This window comes from Macaca fascicularis, chromosome 9 (assembly GCF_037993035.2).
Source record: "Macaca fascicularis isolate 582-1 chromosome 9, T2T-MFA8v1.1".
NCBI lineage: Eukaryota > Metazoa > Chordata > Mammalia > Primates > Cercopithecidae > Macaca > Macaca fascicularis.
This window is the reverse complement of record NC_088383.1, coordinates 15,441,268-15,464,343: the sequence shown is the minus strand read 5'-3', so window position 1 is coordinate 15,464,343 and position 23,076 is coordinate 15,441,268. Positions and strand designations below refer to the sequence as shown.

Here is a 23,076-nt window from a genome sequence, read left to right as displayed (position 1 = left end):
ACCCCACTGTGGCCTGTGCATGAGGAGCTGCAGGGACCCTGCCACCTGTTCTGAGGACAGGCTTAAGGTCTCCATGCTTAACTCAGACTGAGACGCTCCTGTGCACTCCCTTTCCCAGCTCCAGTTGTGAAGAAGGACAAACCAGTGAAAAAGAAGGAAGATGTTTGCCCCTATGTTGACAGCATATACGTATACTTCAGCACACTGTCCCACAGAAAAACGTGCTCCTGGGCTGAAATCCTAAATGCACTACACACACCTCTGTGCAGCCACAAGTGTCTGAAAAGTCAACCACAGCCCTCCCCTCCTGCACCAGCTCCCAGTGACTGTGTCTCTCTAATAGGAGACAGGCTCGGGTGCCCCTCACCCCACTGGTGCTATGGAGAAGAAAGACTTCCAAGCAACTAAGTCTAAAGAGAAGTCAGAAAAAAGTCCCAAGCTAAGGCATGTTTCTTAGATTCAGAACTGAAGTCATTTCTTTCTACACACTAGAAGCTCAACCTCCCTCCTGGCAACAAGGCCCACGGCATGTTTGCACCCGAGCGCTGACCTCCAGGAAAGGCTGGAAGTGGGCATCTTGTGCTGTCTGTAGTTGAGGGAGCAGTGGGAGCGCGGGACAGAGGAGGAGGGGATGGAAAGTGGAGGGCAGGCAAAGCCTGAGGCCACGGAGGGCCAGTCAGTCAGGTAAAGGAGAGCAAGTCACCTGGGCTTGAGCGCTGACTGTACTTGCCCTCTCGTTGTCACCTCTTCCATGTCGATCAGACATCTCAGACTCGACACGTCCCGGATCCACTTGCTCTTTCAGCCTCCTGTCATGGCAACTTGAGCCTTCTGGTTGCTCGGGCCAGAAACTTCCGAGTCATCCTTGATTCCTCTGTGCTTTTCACGCCTCGTGTCCAGTCCTTCAGGAAGTCCCAGAGACTTTACCTTTAAAATACATCTTGAATCAGGCTCTCCGCCTACCTGTGCTGCTGTTGCGTGAGTCTAAAGCATCTCTCACCTGGATGACCCTTGCAGCTGCCGCCCTGACTCCCTGCCTGCCTGCCTGCCTGCAGCCTGTTCTGAACCTAGGAGCTGGAGTAATCTTTTAACTCATGAGTCAGATACTGTCATTACTCTGCTCAGAACCTGGGAATGGCTCCCCATGGCCCTCAGGGTGAGGACCAGAATGCCAGCACTGGTGTTGAAATTCCCACACTCTATATCCTCACCATCCCTCCCTCCCATGCAGCCACCCTGGCTGCTTCGCTGTTTCTCATCCCCCCCCCCAGGCACCCTCCTACCCTGTGGCCTTTGCATGCGCTCTTCCCGCTGCTGATCACTGGCCGGCTCTTCTGTCACATTCCCTCCAGCTCCTCCCCAACTGTAATAACGAGGTCAAGGTCAGAGGCGGTTGTCTGTTTGGGTTTGGCGTCGTGGAGATTATCCGTGGTGAAGGGCAGAGATAGCCTTTTCTGGAAGTGTGTAGCCTTCTTGTCTATGATTAACTAGAATCAAACTGCAGTTGAGTTTTTCAGACACTTGTGGCTGCATAGAGGTGTATGTAGTGCATTTAGGATTTTGCCGAGGAGCACGTTTTTCCATGGGACAGTGTGTTGAAATCAGGCTGGCTGTGATGGGTTCCCTGAGTCACCCTCTGCGAGGTTTGTAATTCTCAATTCAGTTCAGGGTGCAGGCATTCTTGTTGTTAAAAGATCAATGCAGATAGTGTCTGAGGAATGTTTAGTGTAATTTATTATATATGCCTTATTGTTTGATAATTTTGAGCCTTAATCATGCGGTGATATTTAAGATATTTAAACAAACGTTGCAGCTACATGATTTTTCAGTTGACTTCGCCTTTGGATTTTCATTCTCTTTATTTTCACATTCACTTTGTAAAAATGTTGCTGTGGTTTGGTGGACGGAACATAACATGGGAGGTGCTGGGGGCCGGGTCATACTTTTCAGCAGGGCGGCTAGGAAGTCAGGCCTCTCTGAGAAGGTGACATTTGAGGAAGGGCCTGGAAGGATACGAGCAGGATGAAGCCCACAAGGTGCTTAAGGAAGGAGACAGTGACCAGTGTCACAGGCAGCGAGCACCGTGCTGAGCCCTGGAAGCCTCTTCCACTGGCGCAGGGTCCTCATTGATATGTTTGTAGTGTAGATTGGTTTGCTGAGGCTGAAGGATTAGCAATAAAGGACCTGGGTCCGGTGCGTATTGACCAGCAAGTGAAACAACAAGCGCTAAAACTTAGAGAAATCGCAGTTAGATTTATTCAGAGCCAGGTTTGAGGACTTACGTAAGCCTGGGAACACAGACTCAGTGTAGACGGAGAATGGGTCCCAAAGTAAGTTATGTGAGGGGCTGTATATATACATTTCATTCCCTTTCCTTTTCTGTTTTGTTTGGTTTGAGACAGTCTCGATGTGTCACCCAGGCTGGAGTGCAATGGCGTGATCTCGGTTCACTGCAGCCTTTGCCTCCCGGGTTCAAGCGATTCTCCTGCCTCAGCCTCCCAAGTAGCTGGGACTACCCGCGTGCACCACCACGCCTGGCTAATTTTTGTATTTTTAGTAGAGACAAGGTTTCACCATATTGGCCAGGCTGGTCTCAAACCCCTGGCCTCAAGTGATCCACCCACCTTAGCCTCCCAAAGTGCTGGGGTTACAGACATGAGCCACTGTGCCCAGCCTCTTTTTTTTTTTTTTTTTTTTCTTTTAGAGATATGAGGTCTTGCTCTTGCTCTGTCACGCAGGCTGGAGTGCAGTGGTGCAATCATAGCCCCACTGCAGCCTCTCAACTCTTAGGTCCAAGTGATCCTCCCACCTCAGCCCCATGAGGAGCTGAGACTGCAGGCATGTACCACTATGCCCAGGGCATTTAAAACTTTTTTTAAACATATGGGATCTTGCTGTATTGCCCAGGCTGGTCTTGAGCTCCTGGCCTCAGGGATCCTCCCACATCAGCCTCCCAAAGTGCTGGGATTACAGGCATGAGCTACCTTTCCCGGCCTTGTATTTTGTAACAGGGGAATACATGTGGCGCAGAGGTGGGAGAAGCAGGCAGTGAAACAGCAGTTTCAGTCCTGTGTGACTGGCCTCAGTGATGCTGTGTATAAGATAAGGTAAATATGCAGCTGAGTGGCTAGGAGAAATGTTAGGCGTCTTAGAATCTGGTGGAGGGTGACTGATTCCATCCTGTCTTTGTTCTGTGTTTGATAAACAGGTTTATAACCAATAACCGTCAGCGAAATATTTAACAAACTCCAGTTCAACAGGCAAGAGGCCAGCTTTAGTTTGTAGGCCCTGCTTTCCTGACACATGTGTCCGACTGCAGCCCTCGTGGGCCAGTGTTCGAATTTTCATTTGAACTTTCTTTTTTCTGACATACTCAAGTGCTTGTTCTGAAGTGTATACGGAGACAGGGTGGCAGGAAGCATCCTTTGTGACTGGAACTCAAGGTGTGGCAGTGGCAGTGATAGAAGTCAGGCCACAGGGCTCCCTGGCCTTAGTCATGGGCAAGACAAGACCAGGCCACCATTCTCTTCCCTGCCCCACCCCAGTTACATTCCAAGCGCTTTAGAAGATATATCAGTGATACCTCAGAGTGGACCCAGGAGGATGGCATGTGTTAGCATACTGAGCACAGCTCTGTGGGCCTCTGCATGTGTGGGAGAAGCCTTGGCAAAAACTGCAAATGAGTATTTCTCATCTTTCTCTTTCAGACGGCCCACCTGAGGATATCGACCCTAAGGACTCATATCTCATTACAAGAAGCATCATGGCCGAGCCAGACTACATAGAAGATGACAATCCTGAACTCATTAGGCCTCAGAAACTGATCAATCCTGTCAAAACCTCCCGGAACCATCAAGATCTTCACAGAGAACTTCTTATGAATCAAAAAAGGTAAAACGGTTTCTTGAGCATAGTTTGTTTTTTTTTTTTTTAAGAGGACTTTTAAGATAATGATATTTAATTTTAATTGTATTTACAGAGGCTTCAAAGATTCTTTGATTTCTTGCCCTGTGTTAAGGCTTTCTTATTCCTTCTCACATCCTAGAACCGGGTTATCCCTCCATGAGGCAGGTCCCCTGCAGGTGGCTGTGACTGCGGTGGCCGGCAGTGCTTCCAGACTCCTGCAGTCCCGGATTCCCTTCTGAAATGGATGCCTGTTTCCAAATTTGGATGGAAGAGGCTGGATTAGGGATAGAAGAGATGTCCTAAGTAGAAGAGAAATACATTCTTAAATTTAAACTCTCTGAATTTTCTCCTTACACTGAGGGAGGTGTAGGAATCAGGTAATTACTGCCTACTCCAGCATTTGTCAGTAGCAGGGAGAAGTCTCTAGAACCATATTAGACTTAGTAGATAGGACACTCATGTTTTGGTTTGTTTTTGAGTAGCATTTTAAATGGTTATTATCATAGTCTTTATTGTTATTTTGGAGGACAGGAAAACATTTACCTTCTATCTACTTTGCAAGCTCCATCTGTGCCATAATCATTTTGGATGTTGGGCTGGTGTGCTCTGCTTTTTAAGTAATTTGGGCGGGATAGGAGACTAGGAGAACTGAGGATGCAAGGCCACTTTTTCAGTTTAAGAACTAGGAAGCTTCATTTAGGATTATTTTCAGATCTCGCAGGACTATAGGTGGCTCATTTGCCCACGCTTTGCTAAGCCCTGGTGAAAGGTCTCCCATTGAACTGAAAGATAACGCAAATCAAGTTTAGCATTAGGGTAATTTATTGCAGGGAGGCCTAGTTAAAAAAATGTTTTAAAGAGGATAAAGGGGGCATTTTTATGGCAATTCTCTTTCCTGACTACACTCCAGTAGAACTAATGACTCCTATCTATCCCAGGAAGTATTTGTAAATACATTTCTCCCTCTAGAGTGTGGGAATGTGGCTTACTCCTGTTTTATCCCCAGCATTATTACTAGGAAGCTGTTGGATTAATGTATATTAAATTGAATGCAAAGAAGATTTTAGCTTCCATCTGCCTTTGTCACACAATAGAAGGAAGAATATATGAATTTGGTATTATTACGGCCAAAGCAAAATGAGACTATCAAGTTCCTAAAATAGACCACAGAATTTGGAAGCCATCCTATCCTGCCTGGGAAATCATGTCTTCATTTTGGTGGAAAGATCGTCAGTTTAGTAGGCTCTGAAACAGAATAGCAGTTGTCACTCATAGATTTTCAGATTATCTTCACCTCTTTGGCCTCAGTTCCCTTATCTATAAAGTGTAAGGTGGGGGACTTAGCTGTTCTCTAAGAAACATTTTAGCTCAAACTTTTTCTTCTAGAAAAACCTATGAAAGGGCTCCAACTCAGAATAAAGGTCAGAGTAAAACAAACATTTGCAGAATAAATGTTCTCTAAATTATAGGCTATGAATTATTCTGCAGAAATGTATTTAGTAGTTTGGGTCATATTGCTGTAAAAGCTACAGATTTGTGCAGTTGCGTCTATTTCCACATTTTTTAGAGACAGGGCTTCTTCCATGCTGTCTTTGGCCTGTTCTTTCTTCTCCTTGTTTGCCCAGCTCAACTGATCTGAGACAATGCTGGGTTTCCCTAAAGTACTATGGTGTAGAGAGGACGTGGGCTTTGGGGTCAGAGAGAAATGGTAGGACTTCACTTTACCTATCTTATGATCTTGGCCAAGGTATCCCCTCTTGAGATCTGTTTCTTCATCTCTAAAGTGGGAGATAATAATATCTTTCTTATAAAAATTAAAGTAGGCTGGGCACCGTGGCTCACACCTGTAATCCCACCGCTTTGGGAAGCCAAGGCGGGTGGATCCCCTGAGGTCAGGAGTTCAAGACCAGCCTGGCCAACCTGGTGAAACCCTGTCTCTAGTAAAAATACAAAAATTAGCTGGGCATGGTGCCACACGCCTGCAATCCCAACTACTCAAGAGGCTGAGGCAGGAGAATTGCTTGAACATGGGAGGTGGAGGTTGCAGTGAGCCGAAATTGTGCCGCTGCATTCCAGCCTGGGTGACAGAGCAAGACTCTGTCTCCAAAAAAAAAAAAAGAAAAAAAACACTTAAAGAATAGCTTGTATGAAAATGCTTAACATAGTAAGTGATCACTTAGTCACATCTATCTTCCACTTCCTATGTGGCAACATCTGGAATTTCCTATTGCTTTTTCTCCCATTTCTTTGACGGATTTTGGTTTGGTTGGAAATATATTAAAAAAGAAGAAGAAAAAGAAAAAGAAAAGACAGACTTCAAAATCAAATGAATGTATGTCATCTTATCTCTTAAGAGTTTTCAAGGTCATAGCAAACTTGTTAGAAATACACTGGTTTTAGACCGAGAATTTCTCATTTCTTTCCTTTTATTAATCTTTTATTTTGTATACTTTTTAGAGACTGGGGTTTTTATTTCTAAATTTTAGTGCCGAACTGTAGGATACGTCCCATCAATACGATGTATGTTTGGTTAAGGAATAACCAGTCTTGATTATTGCATGGTGTTGTAATGAAAATCTGTTTGCTTTTCTGCAGTTTATAACAAGTCTTCCTACATTTTGTCTCATCCGGTGCTCTTTCTAGTAACCCAGTGTGCATTATCTTCAGATTACCCTCACTCATGTGAGTAATCTCAGGGTAACTGGTTTAAGGAATCATCTCAAGATCACGTAATAGTTTTTTGAAATAGTGTTTGGAAATAAAAACAAGTTTATGTGGAGACTATACCTTTGCTACGCATAGCTACAAATTTAGCTCAAAGCTCTATAGCAATTCAGACAGTTTTTCCAGTTACATTTTAGAGATTATATGTTAAAGGCCAAGTCACTGCTTTAGAGAACAAGCACCCACAGATCTTCTAACTGTGAAACCTATGCTCTTTCTAGTGTATAATCCTACTCTTCTATTTACCGTCTTTAGGACCCAGCTTAGTTTCAGGTTAAAGTCTTGAAGCCTCTAGGTCTGATTGTTAAAACCCTGCATCAAGTTCTCAGTTTCCATAGGTGTTCTCAGTGGTATAAAAAGGCAGCTTTCAAAAGGATTTTTTTTTTTTTTTTTTTGGTTAAAAGATCACTATTAAAGGGATCCTTAAAAAAACAATTAAGAAGGGCCAGGCACGGTGGCTCACGCCTATAATCCCAGCACTTTGGGAGGGTGAAGTGAGCGGATCACGAGGTCAGGAGATCAAGACTATCTTGGCTAACACGGTGAAACCCCATCTCTACTAAAAAATACAAAAGATTAGCCGGACGTGGTGGTGGGCGCCTGTAGTCCCAGCTACTCGGGAGGCTGAGGCAGGAGAATGGTGTGAACCCGGGAGGCGGACCGAGATGGTGCCACTGCGCTCCAGCCTGGGCAACAGAGCAAGACTCTGTCTTTAAAAAAAAAAAAAAAAAAAAAAAATTAAGAATATTTCTGATATTATTTAGAGAGAGAGATTCTGTACTCTACAAAAATTACTTTTTGGAATAAATAGGTCAGTTACTTAAACATATCCCTAAAATTGGTTCTTTGGCTTGTATATTTGGAAGTCAGTGGCTTCTCGTTCCTGGTTTTTAGCTGACATTCTTTTGGCATGCTTTTCTAGATGAATAGTTCCTCAATAAATACTTGCTGCTGTACAGCATGGAAAAAGACAGGGGCAGTTCTAGAGATAAAGGATACAAGTATTTGTGTTCGAATCCATGCAGGTAAAAATGACTGAACCAGAAATGTAAATGAGGCAGGCCAAACCGGAAGATTACAAGATTAAAGAACAAGGGCTGAAATTCAGGCCTGGCACAGTGGCTCACGCCTGTAATTCCAGCACTCTGGGAGGCCCAGGTGGGCGGATCACCTGAGGTGAGGAGTTTGAGACCAGCCTGGCCAATGTGGCAAAACCCCATCTCTACTAAAAATACAAAAATATTAGCTTGGCGTGGTGGCACGCACCTGTAGTCCCAGCTACTCAGGAGGCTGAGGCAGGAGAATAGCTTGAACCCAGAAAGCAGAGGTTGCAGTGAGCCGAGGTCATGCAGTGAGCCGAGGTCATGTCACTACACTCCAGCATGGGCAACAGAGCGAGAGTCTGCCCCCTCGAAAAAAAAGAACAAGGGCTGAAATTCAAGTCAGCTTTTCCCTGTACCCCAAGAAAAATAATGAGGCCAGGAGATGTTTGGCTAAGTGGGCAGGCATTGTTCTGTGATGGTCTGAGCCCCAGACCTTTCCTCTGGCTGAATGCTCTCCCAGGTAACGGAATGACTTCAGTTATTGATACATAGATACAGAGTTCAGGTAGATGTGGAATGAATGTGGACTCGCCCTATCTGCCCTTGAATGTATTTAGTGGTTTATGTGAAATGTACCTTTCAGAGTTGTTTCATACTCTGGTGGTGGGAATATAAATCATTGCAGCCTTTTTGTAGGGCACTTTGGCAGTGCTCATCAAAATATGCAATGTGCAGGTGCTTAGCCAGCAATTCCGCTTCTATGAATCTAGCCAACAGAACTACTTGTAGAAGCTTGCAGCTATAAATGTCCACAGAGGCTCAGTGCCTCATTGTTTTTAATGGTGAACAATTGGAAACCAAATAGATGTCTGTCAATAGGGGTGTGGCAGAATTGTGGCATGTTTATATGGGTATAGAAAGTGTGGAGGAACATAGACCAAACTGTCGGTAACAGTTCTCTCTGGATGCAGGAATGGGTAGGGGCTGATGGGTACAGGGCCTCTACTTTGTATAATTTTGGGGCCACTGTTCACACAGAACATTTGCAGTGGAGTGGAGCTCCTCTGATTTGTTTAAAGGAGAGGGTTTGGATGTGCTTTTGCTTTTTTATTTAACATATGGCTATATTACCTTTCTTTTTCTGCAAAGAGCACTTACTAATTTTATAATGTTTAAAATTGGCTTTGCCCACTTTAGTAGTCGCAGGTAGCTACCTGACCAAGAAGCCAACTTGGAAATTACTGTTGCTTTTGGGTGATACTGTCATAAAGGGGTTGAAAGTACTTGTTAGCTGTATATGTCAGAATTGATTAAAGAGAACCAACTATTCTAATGCCAGGGGTGGTATTGTAGTTAACTATGAAAGTTGGAGAAACTCATTTCTGTCTGTCAACACTATCTCTGCTCCATTTAGACTTAGAGACTTATATGGGCAATGCTTGACTTTTTCCATTCAGCACAGAAAGTTAAGTAATCCACTGTGATAAAATTTTAACTAAATTTGTATGACTTCTTGACTGCTGTAAGTAGAGAATATTTATCATATAAGCACCATTTTCCTGAATTTTTTGTTACTACATATTTTATCTTACTGTCACTATTGTGTAAAATCTTTGAAAGGCAAATGAATACTGTGTAATAGTTAAACCCATTCATAGGTTGCAATAGAGTGTGAGCCAATTGTGTCATACATCAAATGTTCAGCAGCTTTTGCATAATCCAGGAGAATTTAATAATAGTTGAAGTTCATTTTGCCAGTGAAATGTAGGGAAAGAAAAATGTTTCAAATTTAAATTATTCAGATAGCTAAATTCTTAATCCTAAAATTTAAATCCCTTAATTTTGTCTATAGTGTTATATCAAGACTTTTTAGTAGTCATGAAACTGAGTAAATCTTTATTCAGATTACTTAAAAACAGCTTTTCCTGTGGTTAATAACACCTTTATTTTGAACAGAGTACTCTTAAGCAACTTATATTGTGCTGATTAAAGATTTAATCTGTCCATATTTTTTACCCTGTTGTTCAGTCTTGATAAGTATGAAGCAAACCATAATTAAAGCACAAAAGTCACCTGCCTCTTTTGTTTCACTGGAAATTTGGCCAGATTTTTTTTAACGGAAAGTTCTGCTAATAAAAATTGGGAAATTGGAGATATATATTATTTTGACTGTGTGTCCTCTGTCATTAAGGATGGACTATACTAGCTGGGTGTGGTTGCTTATGCCTGTAATCCCACCACTTTGGGAGGCCAAGGCGGGTAGATGACTTGAGCTCAGGAGTTCGAGACCAGCCTGGCCAACGTGGTAAAACCCCATCTCTCCCAAAAATACAGAAAATTATCTTGGCGTGGCTGTGGGCGCCTGTAATCCCAGCTCCTCGGGAGGCTTAGGGAGTAGAATCGCTTGAACCTGGGAAGAGGGGGTTGCAGTGAGCCGAGATTGTGCCATTGCACTCCAGCCTGGGTGACAGGAGCAAAACTCCATCTCAAAAAGAAAAAACAAAAAAACAAAAAAACAAACAAAAAAACTGGGTGTGATGGCCTGTGCCTGTGGCCCCAGCTGCTCAGGAGGCTGAGGTGGGAGGATCGCTGGAGCTCAGGAGGCGGAGGTTTCAGTGAGCTGAGATCATGCTACTGCACTCCAGCCTGGGCAACAGAGAGACCCTGTCTCAGAAAAAAAAAAAAAAAAAAAAAAAAGATGGAATATACTGATTTTTACTCTAAAGAACAACTTTGAATTAAGTTTTTATTGTGATTTTTAAAAGCATCTACATAGGAGAGATGCCAGAATTTTTAGAAATTCTAGATGAACAAGGAAGTATGCAATTGAGGATTGGTTTACAGATGTGATTGTGTGGACTTGAAAGGGATCAAGGTGAGTGTGCTGTTGAGTTTCTCTGGTCAGAGCACATATATTGGAAATTGTTATTTAACAGTTGCTCAGATGAGTCCTAGTTGGTGAGTCACGGTAGTTGACAGGAGTTGTTTAAAAAACAACCTTGTCCCTGGTCTACAGATTAGCAGTCACCAGCAGCCAGACCAGGAGGTGTGTGGGAAGTGCTCAGGCCCATCCTGGAGTCCAGGACAGAGTCAGTAGTGTTCGTTGCCTACAGTTCAGAAAAGCATGAATTACTATTCTGCTACGTGCCTGTGTGCATAGCATGGGTGTGTGTGCACTGTTACCTACACCCTGTGCTGCCTGAAATTGATAGTGCTTTTCCTGTTCGGTGGTTGGTCCTATTTTGATTTTAAATTGTCTTGGTAAATTTTAACATCAAGTTGAGATTACTTACTGAGTTGGCAGAGACCGGCTAAGATAAGTGACTAAGGAAGACAGTAAGAAGAAAGGTGGGCGGGATGATCCAGCATTCTGGAAAGCCATAGGAGAAATCCTAAGGAAATAGAAAAGGCAAATCTTAAGCTGACAGTTAGACAGAGATCACACCGGAGAAAATGCTAAGACATGTCTTTCCCTTGACTTCTCTCAAATATTTCAGATGGAGGGTGGCTAGTTCATGACCTGTTTGGCTTGTTTCTCCCCATTTGGAGAGATGGCTGCCTAATTTATCTCTCAGAAATGTAGACCTTCCCTGAAGGCTGACTTGCTTTCATTGTAAAGAATCAACCGCACATCTGAAAGGGTTTCAGTGGAGGAGCACTGGACTGAGAGTTAGGGGATTAAGATTCTGCACGGCCATATCCTTCAGTAGTGATATAACCTTGGACGTGCCTTTAGATGTACAAGAACCCCCTTTCCGATCTGAAAAATGGAGAGTGGGAAGGTTTCGAGGGCCATTTTACTGTCTAAATTTCTGTGCTGGCTGGTCTTGAGGCTGCATTTAGTGCATAAGATCAGGGGCCAGAGGCCAGGCACGGTGGCTCATGCCTGTAATCCCAGCACGTTGGGAGGCCAAGGTGAATGGATCCTGAGGTCAGGAGTTCGAGACCAACCTGACCAACGTGGTGAAACCCCGTCTCTACTAAAAATACAAAAGTTAGATGGGCGTGATGGTGCACACCTGTAATCCCAGCTACTCCAGAAGCTGAGACAGGAGAACTGCTTAAACCTAGGAGGCGGAGGTTGCATTGAGCCTAGATCGTGTGCCACTGCACTCCAGCCTGGGCGACAGAGCAAGACTCTGTCTCAGAAAAAAAAAAAAAAAAAATCAGGGGCTAGGTTTTGGGAAGCCTTCTCTCCGTGCAGAGCCCCCTGATTTCCTGAGCATCTCCGTCTCCGTCATGGGCACCCATCACAGTCATCGTACGAGCACCCCCACCCTCACTGCCCTTCTTTGCGTAGCCTACCGTCTTGCACGCGGCAGGTGGCCGATACATTTTTATTGAATGAATGGATTTTATGTACTCTCTGGAGATCTCCTGTTGCCTTTCTTTCATGCTGGTGAATTTCTTAGATCACCATGTTGCCTATTGTAGCCTAGTAGGTATCATGCTAATTCTGTAGACCTCTTTTCCATGATTGATATTGTAAGTTATATTTCTGTTCATAAAACGATGTAGCCATTAGATGAACTTTTTAAAAATTTTTATTAATACTTTTTTTGCAGGGGTCTTGCTCCTCAGAACAAACCAGAATTGCAGAAGGTGATGGAAAAAAGAAAACGAGACCAAGTAATAAAGCAGAAGGAAGAAGAAGCACAGAAGAAGAAATCTGACTTGGAAATAGAGCTATTAAAACGGCAGCAGAAGCTGGAGCAGGTAAGGGGGATTGACTGGAAGCTGTTCTTTTTTTTTTTTATCTTGAGGAATGTTGGAGTGCTGGAGCAGGCAGGATTTACCAGACGTGTCAGTGTATACATTTATACTATGAAAGAAATATTGGAGACAAATGTCAGCAAATGGGGTCAGATATGTTCCAGGCGGGGACAAGAATCCTACTGAGGACCTCAAACAGATTCCAGAGGCAAAAGCAAAACAGGGACATGGCACTGAATTCACACAGGGTGCTGGGGTCATTTTATGAAATTCACCCTCACGAAGACTCCAGAGCAGCTGCGCGCTGACCTCAGGATGTGTTTTCTTAGCCCTGTCTTTTCAATTCTTGTCATCTCGTGGTGCTATTTGCAGTGACAACCAAGTAGCCTCTGTTTCTGTGCACGTTACCCAGACTCCATCCATCCATTTTTTTAAAAGTGGGGCACCAGGAGAGACTTCCTTCCATGGGGAAGTAAAGTTGTCAGGGACTTTGCAAAGAGAGAGGAGTATTTTGAAAGGCTGCTTGGTTTGTAAATAATTTTTCCTTTTCTGAATGTCATTTAGCTTGAACTTGAGAAGCAGAAATTGCAAGAAGAGCAAGAAAATGCCCCCGAGTTCGTGAAGGTGAAAGGCAATCTCAGGAGAACAGGCCAAGAAGTCGCCCAAGCCCAGGAGTCCTAGGCCGAGGTTGCAGCAAGGCCTCGTGTGTCACCCCACAGAGCTGTCTGTGGGTGCTCCTCAATCTCAGGGCACAAGCCCCTGCAGAATGTTCCAGCCAGCAGAGAATTTTGACTTGCAGTAGGATTTGGTGTGATTTTCCTACGATCTGGGTGGATGCCTTGCCTGTGATGGTTGCAGTTCCTATTCGCCAAATGAAGGGCAGTACCCCGCACATAAGTTGGAATGATGGACCCGTGTTCAGAGACTTAACAGAACCAACAAGCAGAAAAGTGAGAACAGGAAAAAGGAAGAGGACACTGGAATCAGTTCTTGAGAGTTGCACGACTTGGTTTTTCTTCCATTCCAAGTTTAGTGGGACCCAGAGCTTTTTTCTTTTAAAAGCTAAAAAAAAAAAAAAAAATACTTTTAATTCCTTTTTGTTATGTTAGATAATTGAGATCACATAGAAATGCATTTAATCTGTTCACCCACTGTAAATTTTATTTTGAGGACCCAGAATTTTCTTGTCTAATTTATACTTTCACCCATGTTGCAGTTAACACCAGAGAAGGAACGTGAATGTTGAGCACAGCCACTACCCTTGTTGGCACTAAATTTAGAAATAGGGTGAGAAGGTTTAAAAGCCTGTAAACACCCATCTTGATTTTATTTTCATTCCTTTTGGTTCTCTGTGTAATAATAGTAGGCTACATAGTGACATTCCAGTTCCAAGAAGGTACATCCTGTCCGTTTGTTAATTGCTTTGATTACTAGGAGGATTTTTGTTCAGTTTTGTTTTTAAATGTCTTGCTGATCTAGTTCTTTTAGATGGAATAACCTTCCAGTCCTTTAGAGGGTGGAACTAGTTCATATAACCCAGCTTCAGTATCACAAGTAGAAGCCCGCACATCTTTTCATTTCTCCAAGAGGAGTGTGGGGAAGGTTCCCATGACCGGCTGGGCAGTGAGGATTTCACTAGGCATTCTAATGTGAAATCAGTGTAGATTGCTCTTAAGGAGGCTTCATGAGATGTATAGCATTTGAATGTCTAATGATAATGAGTGTCATTAGAATCCAAGCTTTGAAAATTTCTGATTAATGCTTATATATTTATCTTTGTTTTTTCTTGTGAAGAAAGACTTTCACCACTGTTCGAGTGATGATGCTGTTGATAAGGATGATGTCGATGACTACTATATTGCATCTCTCAGGAACAGCTGACGGGAAGGGAGGGGCTGCTGAGTGCCCTCATTCTAGCTAGCACCACGCTCCTCAGAGAGCGGCCGAGTTATAGACAGCAGCAGCATTCTCATGCAAAATTAGTTTTAAGCTGCTGGTGTGGGCATCGGTACCTTTTGCCTGGGTGATATGGAAGAATTTTTGAGGATTTAGTATGCTCTCCATAGAGACAGTTCAGCCAGTCATTTCTGCATTGTAGAGACTTCTCATACTTTCTTTGAAGACTCATAGAAAGCTGGATCCAGAGCTTTTGAATCCTTAATTAGCATAGTAGAAATTAGCTTTCTATGGGAATGCTTTAGTGTTAGCAGTTGACAATTAGGCCCATATTCAATCTGAATGGGAACAAAAGTAAATGCAATGATAATATACTGCTAGTTAGAGAAACATGTTAGTTGATTATACCTGAAATGGATTATCTATCTCATCAGCAAGTATTATTTGAATAAAATGAGAAATGCTTAAGAAGAATTGTTGCTCTATAGTAATTTGGTTTTGAAGAATGGAATGGTAACTATTTTTTTCCATCGTTCTTCCTTTTGAGAGAAGAAAGTGTGGTGACTGATGATCTGGAAAAGCCCATTTCTGATTGCACATTGACTGGAATTCTTTCTTTGTGTCTGTGGACTAGTGATGCTGTTTGCAAAATGAAGATTCGGGACTGGCTCCTATCTTGTTATCTAACTAGATGTCAGATCTTGAAATCTGTATTCTCGAAGCAATTCTGCCACTTGATCGTATTCACAAGGGCCCTGATAGGCTCCTTTTAGAAGGCCCAATTCTGTTCCTAGAGCTTAACTAGAATTCATTCTTCACTGGGGGAAAAAAAAAAAAAAAGTTAATTAAGAAAGCATTTCCTTCCTAATCTCACTCAAATCTGCAGAATTATTTGTAATGAGTAGTACAAAATCTGGCCAAAAGGAGACTTGTAAATAGCGTAAAGTGGTGTTTTATGCTAAACGGTGGAATGTATAGGCAGAGAAGCTCTTTGAAGTTGTCAGATGACCTGGGCTTACAAGCCTGATTCAAACAGGCTGTCAGTCTCCTCTCTCCCCTTAATACCGTGCAGCCCAAACCCCTAGGACTCTTGAACATCCGGGCAGTTTTGTGCTTTGAGCCACTTTTTGACAAAAATGGCTCCATTTTTCCACAGCGTGGTTTTCTTAAACTAGTTCAATGTTTTATAGTCTCATAGTAGCAGTGTTGCTTTCTAAGCTATAACAGTCGACTTTATTCTTCTACTCTGAAAAATCTTGACTTGTTTGAGTGTATATAATATATATAAAGGGAGCCTTAATGGATTGGTTTTCATAATTTAATATTTTTTGTATTTGCTCTTGTATAATTGTTTTTAACGGAAAGTATTAAAGAATTGAGGGTGGAATTCTTAGAACCAAAGTTATTCTTAATAAAAATCACCACATGCTTGGACCATGCAACCATGTTTGTCTGATCTGTTTAAAGTGGGCATCTGGAACAGAACAGGGTTGGGTTCAGTTCAAAGGTGAGAGTTGGTTCCAGGGTCTCCCTTTTGATGACTGGTCCTCATTGACAACCTTACCCCCAAATCACTTATGTCCTATTGCCTTGTGGCAGTCCAGCTGACAGTTTATCATATCAAACAGAGTCATCTCAGGTATTTATGGCACTGTAAATTACACATTGCAGTAGACCCTATGGCCTTCAGCTGCAGCCGTCAGTCCTCAGCTCAAAGTATTCTGTATTTTAGATAGCTTGGAGGACAGTGGGAGACAGGTTTTGAGAAGGGCCATTGTTTAGTGCGTTTGACCCCAGTACATATGGCATGTCTGAAGTGTGATTATGAGGTTTTTTTTTTGCTTATTCAACTATATGAATGTTATTCCTCAAAGAAGTTACTTTGGAAAGGTATACACCTGATCGCATTATACTACTGGTGAAAATACTTCGGAGGTTCAAGTCTCTTTATAAGTATGCCTTTATTTTTCAACTACAAGTTACTCAGTTTGATCATCCAACTTCTAGTGTCTTTGGACTGTTTTAAAATATTGTATCTACTCAGGAGAGTAAAAATTTACTATCTCTAAGGTTGTACCATGAACTCTAAAGCCAGTACAGAAGATAGATCCAAAAATCAATTGAGGAGTAGCTGCATCCTTGGAATAACTAGGCAGTTTGCCCAGGTGACTGTGTTAAGGCTGTCAATGCATTTGACCACTTCCCCAATCTCTCTCTTTCTCTTCTCTCTCTCTCTCTCTCTCTCCCCGCCCTCCCCTCACTCCGCCCCCGGCGTGTGTGTGTGTGTGTGTGTGTGTGTGTGTGTGTGTGTGTGTGTTTTACAGTAGTGGTAATAGATTTGAAACAAGACAGGGCAATTTCAAAGTGTTTAGTAAGATTTAAAATACTATAGGACAGCTAAAAGAAGTTTTAAAATAATACTACCCGGCATACATTTCCTAGTATAAAAAAATGAAGTATTTTACTTCCAGGGTCTTTGGATAAATACAATCTTTATGAGCTAGGCTAACAATCACAGTTTCTACTTTGTTTTGTCTCATGAGAAAACGTAGTCTGATTATCAGTTGGGGATCCTTTGAATGTCTTCCCACTTGCTCCTAGATTTTCTGGCAAGATGATAATTACCACTCGCCGTGGCACAAAGGGCACTCACTCATTTGTTGAAAGTGTGTTCATTGCTACTGCAGTCCCGCTACTCCTAGAAACCCTCAAACTGTATATGTGCCTGTGTGTCTAAGTGTAAATATGTATGCACACATTTGCATTGATGTTTATTTTTATATCTGTATTTATAGAATATCATGAGGTCGGGCCAGGGATGGTGGCTCATGCCTATAATCCCAGCACTTTGGGAGGCCAAGGCGGGTGGATTGCTTGAGGTCAGGAGTTCAAGATCAATCTGACCAACATGGTGAAACCCCGTCTCTACTAAAAATATAAAAATTAGCCAGGCGTGGTGGTGCGTGCCTGTAGTCCCTGCTACTCAGGAGGCTGAGGCAGGAGAATCACTTGAACCTGGGAGGCAGAGATTGCGGTGAGCCGAGATCACGCCACTGTGCTCCAGCCTGGGCTGGACAGAGTAAGACTCCATCTCAAAAAAAAAAAAAAAAAAAAAATCATGAGGTCACATTGATACCTCCAATCCCAACCTGGTGGCATGTTCTTTTCCCCCTTTCCGAATTTGTCACTCCCTCCTCCGACAGTGACAATCCTGGCTTCCACTGTCCTCCACTCATTTATTTATTTTCTCAATGTCCTGACCTTCCTCAACTGCTTTCACCTCCCAGGCACTGCCTAGTGGCTTTTTGACTGAATTAGGAAGGAAGGGAGAAAGAAAACAAACAGCAATTTTTCTTGAGCATGTAAACATGTATTGTGAGTTAAATTAATTAAATCGCCTCAAACAGCCTAAAGTGCAGCTATAGATCGAGTATACATGATTGTTTAAAACCTTGTAAACTCCTTAATATATCAACTATACTTGAACACAGTGGTTAGCACATTTTAAAAATAGCTTACATATACCCATTTTAAAAAATCAAGCTTTATGTCCATTATTACTGTTTTTGAGATAGACTCTCTGTTACCCAGGCTGGAGTGCAATGGTGCGATCATAGCTCACTGCAGCCTCGACTGCCTGGGTCAAGCTCTCCTCTCGCCTCAGCCTTCTAAGTAGCTGGAACTACAGGTGCATGCCACCATGCCTGCTAATTATTTTCTTGTAGAGACAAGGTTTCCCTATGTTGCCCAGACTGGTCTGGAACTCCTGGCCTCAAGTGATCCTCCTACCTTGGCCTCCCGAAGTGCTGGGATCACAGGCATGAGCCACCGTGCCTGGCCATTTGTCCATTAGTTTTCTACTTTTAAAAACACTTTCCTACTACTATGACCGTATTTATTTTCATATTCTCCTAGATATTCAGTTATACTCTCCTTTCTGGGCTTGCAGTAATTTTACCAAGATTAAAAGGAAAGAACTACCCCCTCAGGCTAATTGAAGGAACAAGATCTGGGTTCTTGACTGATTCTTAGGACAGAGGGCCTGGCAGCACAGTCCAAGCTGCTGCAGTCATGGACCACGGGCCCTGGACGAAGTCCTTTGTTATAATTAATTCTTCCTTGCTTTGTCTTGAAATTTTTAATATCTTGCCATTTCTTCTTTCATTTTGGAAACTTGGTGTCCTTCCCAGAAATGGATGCTTTCATGTTGCATAGTCAGCCTGACTTACTCATTGTCTTGCCTTTACGATCTATTGATCTTGTCCATTAGTGTAATTGAAAACTTACATACGCCTTATGAGTATCTCATATAACTAGGATCATTTCAAGATTTTGTCTAGTAAGAATCATCAAGTCTGTGTGGTGAACGCTTGTCCCTGGGATATTTGGCTATTTATTATCTTTGACACAACTGCTGGATCCTCTTCTGTTTGTGATCATATATGATTAAGTGGACTCTTTTATTTCTATTTATTATATGTGATCACTGATGACGATTCTATTTTTTTGAGACAGAGTCTCAGAATTCTGTCACCCAGGCTGGACTGCAGTGATGCGATCTTGGCTCACTGCAGCCTTGATCTCCCTGGCTCAAGCAATCTTTCCACCTCAGCCTCCCAAATAGCTGGGACTACAGGCATGTGCCACCATGCCTGGCTGATTTTTTTTTTTTTTTTTAGTTTTTTTGTAGAGACAGGGTCTCACTCTGTTACAGCTCAGGCTGGTCTTGAACTCCTGGCCTCAAGTGATCCTCCTTCCTCAGCCTCCCAAATGCTGGGATGACAGGTATGCACAACTGTGCCTGGCTTCTTTTGTCTTTTTGTACTATATTTTCTAGTTTATCTTATGATTTTCTTTATTCCTGTGAGGATAGCTAGAAACAAACACATGTCTATGGTTTATGAAAATGTGTTATTCTTCACACAACAAACAAAATGTCCATACATATATGAATAGTCCCTTAGCCATATCCTATAATCATCTTAATTTTGTATTACAACTCCTTTTTCTCTTCGAATCTCTATGAAGGTGTGTCCCTTTATAGACTCACCTTATAATTTTCATCTCCTTTTTTGAACGCTCAGAATATTACAGCTTGGCTGGTGGAAGTCCTTCACGCTTAATCTTTTGTTTTTGTGGGGTTTTGGTTTTTTAAAAAATAAAATATTGCTTTTGACAGTTATGGCAGCATCCTTACTTTGTTACAACAATAGGATGTTTGGGGCCATCCTAATTTTTTTGTTGTTGCTTTGTCTTTTTGTTTTGTTTTTGTTTTTGTTTTTGTTTTGATGCAAGACATAGGACTGTGCCTTTCAAGGAGTCCTGGTTTCTTTTTTTTCTTTTCTTTTCTTTTTTTTTTTTTTTTTTGAGACGGAGTCTCGTTCTGTCACCCAGGCTGGAGTATAGTGGCGTGATCTCGGCTCACTGCAAGCTCCGCCTCCCGGGTTCACGCCATTCTCCCGCGTCAGCCTCCTGAGTAGCTGGGATTACAGGCACCTGCCACCACGCCCAGCTAATTTTTTGTATTTTTAGTAGAGACAAGGTTTCACTGTGTTAGCCAGGATGGTCTCGATCTCCTGACCTTATGATCCACCCACCTCAGCCTCCCAAAGTGTTGGGATTACAGACATGAGCCCTGGTTTCTTTTTTGATGAAGAATAGAAACTGCTAGTGGACAAAAGTGTCCTTGCACTGGTAGTAATGACAGAGCTAAAGAATGTGAAATTATCCTTGTTTTTCCATTTCGACCCTTTATGTGGTTCTACCTTATTTTTCTTACAAGATCTTGTTAATCCAGAAATATTTTCATTACACTTGCAAAGATTAGTTGAGATATTTTCTTTACAGATAAGAGTTATGAATGGGGATTTACCAGACCAGATACCAAAACACACCTTCAAGCAATAGTAATTTAACTGGTTCAATATTGGCTCAGAGAAGACAAACTGATGAATGGAGTGGCATATAAAGTCCAGAAAATGACTGATTTGCATGTCAAAATTTACAATGATCGAGGTGGGATTTTATTTTATTTCAGATCAGTTAGGAAAGGATAAACAATTCAGTGAAAAGTTTTGGGGCAATTGGAACCAAACAAATATATATTCCTCTATGTAAGAATAACTTCCAAATTTATTAGTGTTCAGCATAAAAATAAAACTGTAGAATTATTAGAAGAAAATATAAGGGAATATTTCTATAATCCTAGGGTTGGAGGAGGCTTTCCTAAGCATAATATTTAGCCCAAAATCTATAATGAAGAAAACTGACAGATTTAACTAGAGAAAATTAAATGCTTTTGTACAAAAAAGATGTAAGAAAGGTTAAGTGTCACAGACTAAGGCATATATACAGCAATACCTGGATTACATACAGAATATCTGTAAATGTCAATCCAGTTAAAAAAAAAAAAAAGTATATGAACAGGCAATTCACAGAAGATGGAATAAAAACAGTCCATCAACATATGAAGAGATGCTCACTACTATCAGGAAAATGCAAACTAAAACAACAGTGAGGTAACCTTTACACAAATATCCACAAGGCAAAAATTTGAAAGACTGATAATGGCTATAGTTGGTGAGGATGTAGAGAAGCAGGTATTATATATACAACATCAGGGGAAGTGCAAATTAGTAAAGCCAATTTAAAAACATATTTTCACACGCTCTAGAATGGATGTAACAAAAAAGATATACAATAACAAGTGTTGACTAGGATGTGGAGAAATTGAATCCCTTGTTTCATTGCTGGTGAAAATGTAAAATGGCGTAGGTACTTTGGAAAAGTTTGACAGTTTCTTAAGGAGTTAAACATAGATTTATCATATGACCCAGCAATCCCGCTCCTAAGTACTTACCCAAGAGAAATGAAAACATACACCTACACACAGAGTCTTGCACACAAATGTTTATAGCGAGATTATTCATAATAAAGTGTGGGAGAACCTCAAAGGCCCATGAATTGATAAATGGACAAGCAAATGTGGTATGGCCACACAGTAGAATATTATTCAGCCATAAAAAGGAACAAAGTACCGATAAATGCTATGACATGGATAAATCTCTGAAACAATAAAACTTTTAAAAATGCATGTATCTTTTGACATACCAATTGCATTTCTAGAAATGTGACCTTAAGAAATATTTATGTGCATAGAGATTATTCTTCAAAGACATTTGCAGCCAGGTGTGGTGGTGTGCACCTGTAGTCATAGCTACTCTGAAGGCCAGGGTGGGAGGATCACTTGAGCCCAGGAGTTCCAGACCAGCCTGGGCAACATAGAGCAAACATTTCTTGGGCAAACATATTTTGTCTCTGAAAAAGAAAAAAAGAAATATTTACAGCATTTGTCATAATTTATCTTGCAAACCACCTGCTTATCTAGTAGTTTGCTAGATTAAGTGTAGTACATTCCCATTCTCTTTATGTACTATAATGCAGCTTTTAAAATAATATATTATTATACATATACATAAATAAGGCTTTGAAGCTATACCCCATGAATATGTACAACTATTTTGTATCCAAAATAATTAAAAATAAAAAAATTATAAACTAAAATTCCTGAAAATAAGTATTGACCCAAATATCCTATAAACTGAAAGAGAAAATAATATTTCTCTTATAACAGTTTCATTTTTCTCCCTGAAGAAACCTGAAAACATTTACGGACGGTTGTTTTTGGTTTTCTGTTTGGATTGACCTGAAATAGAATTTTTATTGTCAACAACAAAAAAGCAAGCTGCAGAACAATAGACATATGATCTCATTTATATGAAAAAAAATTTTAAGTATTCATATCCATTCATCTATACAAATGCTTGCAAACAGGACTGGAAGTTTACCTAACATATTAACAGCGGCTACTTCTAGGGGAGGGAAGGAATTTAAGGCCAGAAATAGAGCGGCTTCTGTATGTAATCTGTATATTTGTGATCTTTTTTTTCCCTGAGACAGGTTCTCACTGTCACCCAGGCAGTGAGTCGATCATAGCTCACTGCAGCCTCAACCTCCCAGGCTCAGGTGATCCTCCTACCTCAGCTTCCCGAGTAGCTGGGGCTACAGGTACTCACCACTACACCTGGCTAATTCTTCTATTTTTTGTGGAGATGGGCTCTCACTATCTTGCCCAGGCTGGTCTCAAACTCGGGGGCTCAAGCAATTCACCCTTCTCAGCCTCTCAAAGTGCTGGGATTACAGGTGTGAGCCACCGCACCTGACCAATATTAGTATGTATTTAAAATTGCATACAATCGGAATGAGTCCTTGATTCACTAGTGTTTAAAACGGCATAAAAGCAAAGCTTGGAAAATAAGTCTGCTTAATACAAAAAAATCCCTTAAAATCTAAACACTGTTAATTTCATAACTGGCGTGTACAGTGAACACCCACAAGAGCAGTTTCAATGTTCCCCAAACATGCAGACCTATAGTTGAAATCATCGAAGGAAAAACAGGTCTAGCGAAAAGATAGAAGCTCTGACTCCAGAGCGGCACTGAGAAATGTTTCGACCTTTTGCCAACCTCGTAAGGATGGAACAAAGACCTGAGCTGGGGGCTCCTCATAAGTGACGCGAGGGGTGTAGACTTCGCCATGAAAACAGCATTGCCCTTTAGAGTTTTCTGCTGCTCCTGGGACTTCAGTAACTGTAGTTACAGTCCTCTGGTTTTCCTCCTGTTGTTTTCATTGGCCCGGGACTAAGTGACTTGGAAGTGAGGAATCGGGAGCTCTGCAATGAAATACTGCTACTTGGTGCGCGCAGGGCATTGGGGGAGCTCCAGCTTGGCCAGTG

At 41.9% G+C, this 23,076-nt stretch overlaps 1 protein-coding gene across 11 annotated transcripts in view; it reads left to right on the top strand.

Annotated features, from left to right (window-relative positions):
* The window catches only part of FAM107B (family with sequence similarity 107 member B), an 87,148-nt gene extending 71,424 nt beyond the window's left edge, over positions 1-15,724 (top strand). For 10 of the 11 annotated variants that reach the window (XM_045399599.2, XM_045399598.2, XM_045399600.2 and 7 more), the window contains 3 exons: positions 3,708-3,891; positions 12,239-12,389; positions 12,951-15,724. In XM_045399599.2, the coding sequence (XP_045255534.1) occupies positions 3,764-3,891; positions 12,239-12,389; positions 12,951-13,067 (396 nt within the window). In that variant the 5' untranslated portion in view covers positions 3,708-3,763 and the 3' untranslated portion in view covers positions 13,068-15,724. Of the gene's footprint in view, positions 1-1,515; positions 1,644-3,707; positions 3,892-12,238; positions 12,390-12,950 lie in introns of those variants that run through there. The other variant, XM_065520303.1, reaches the window with a different exon arrangement.
* Positions 15,725-23,076: the final 7,352 nt, after the last annotated feature.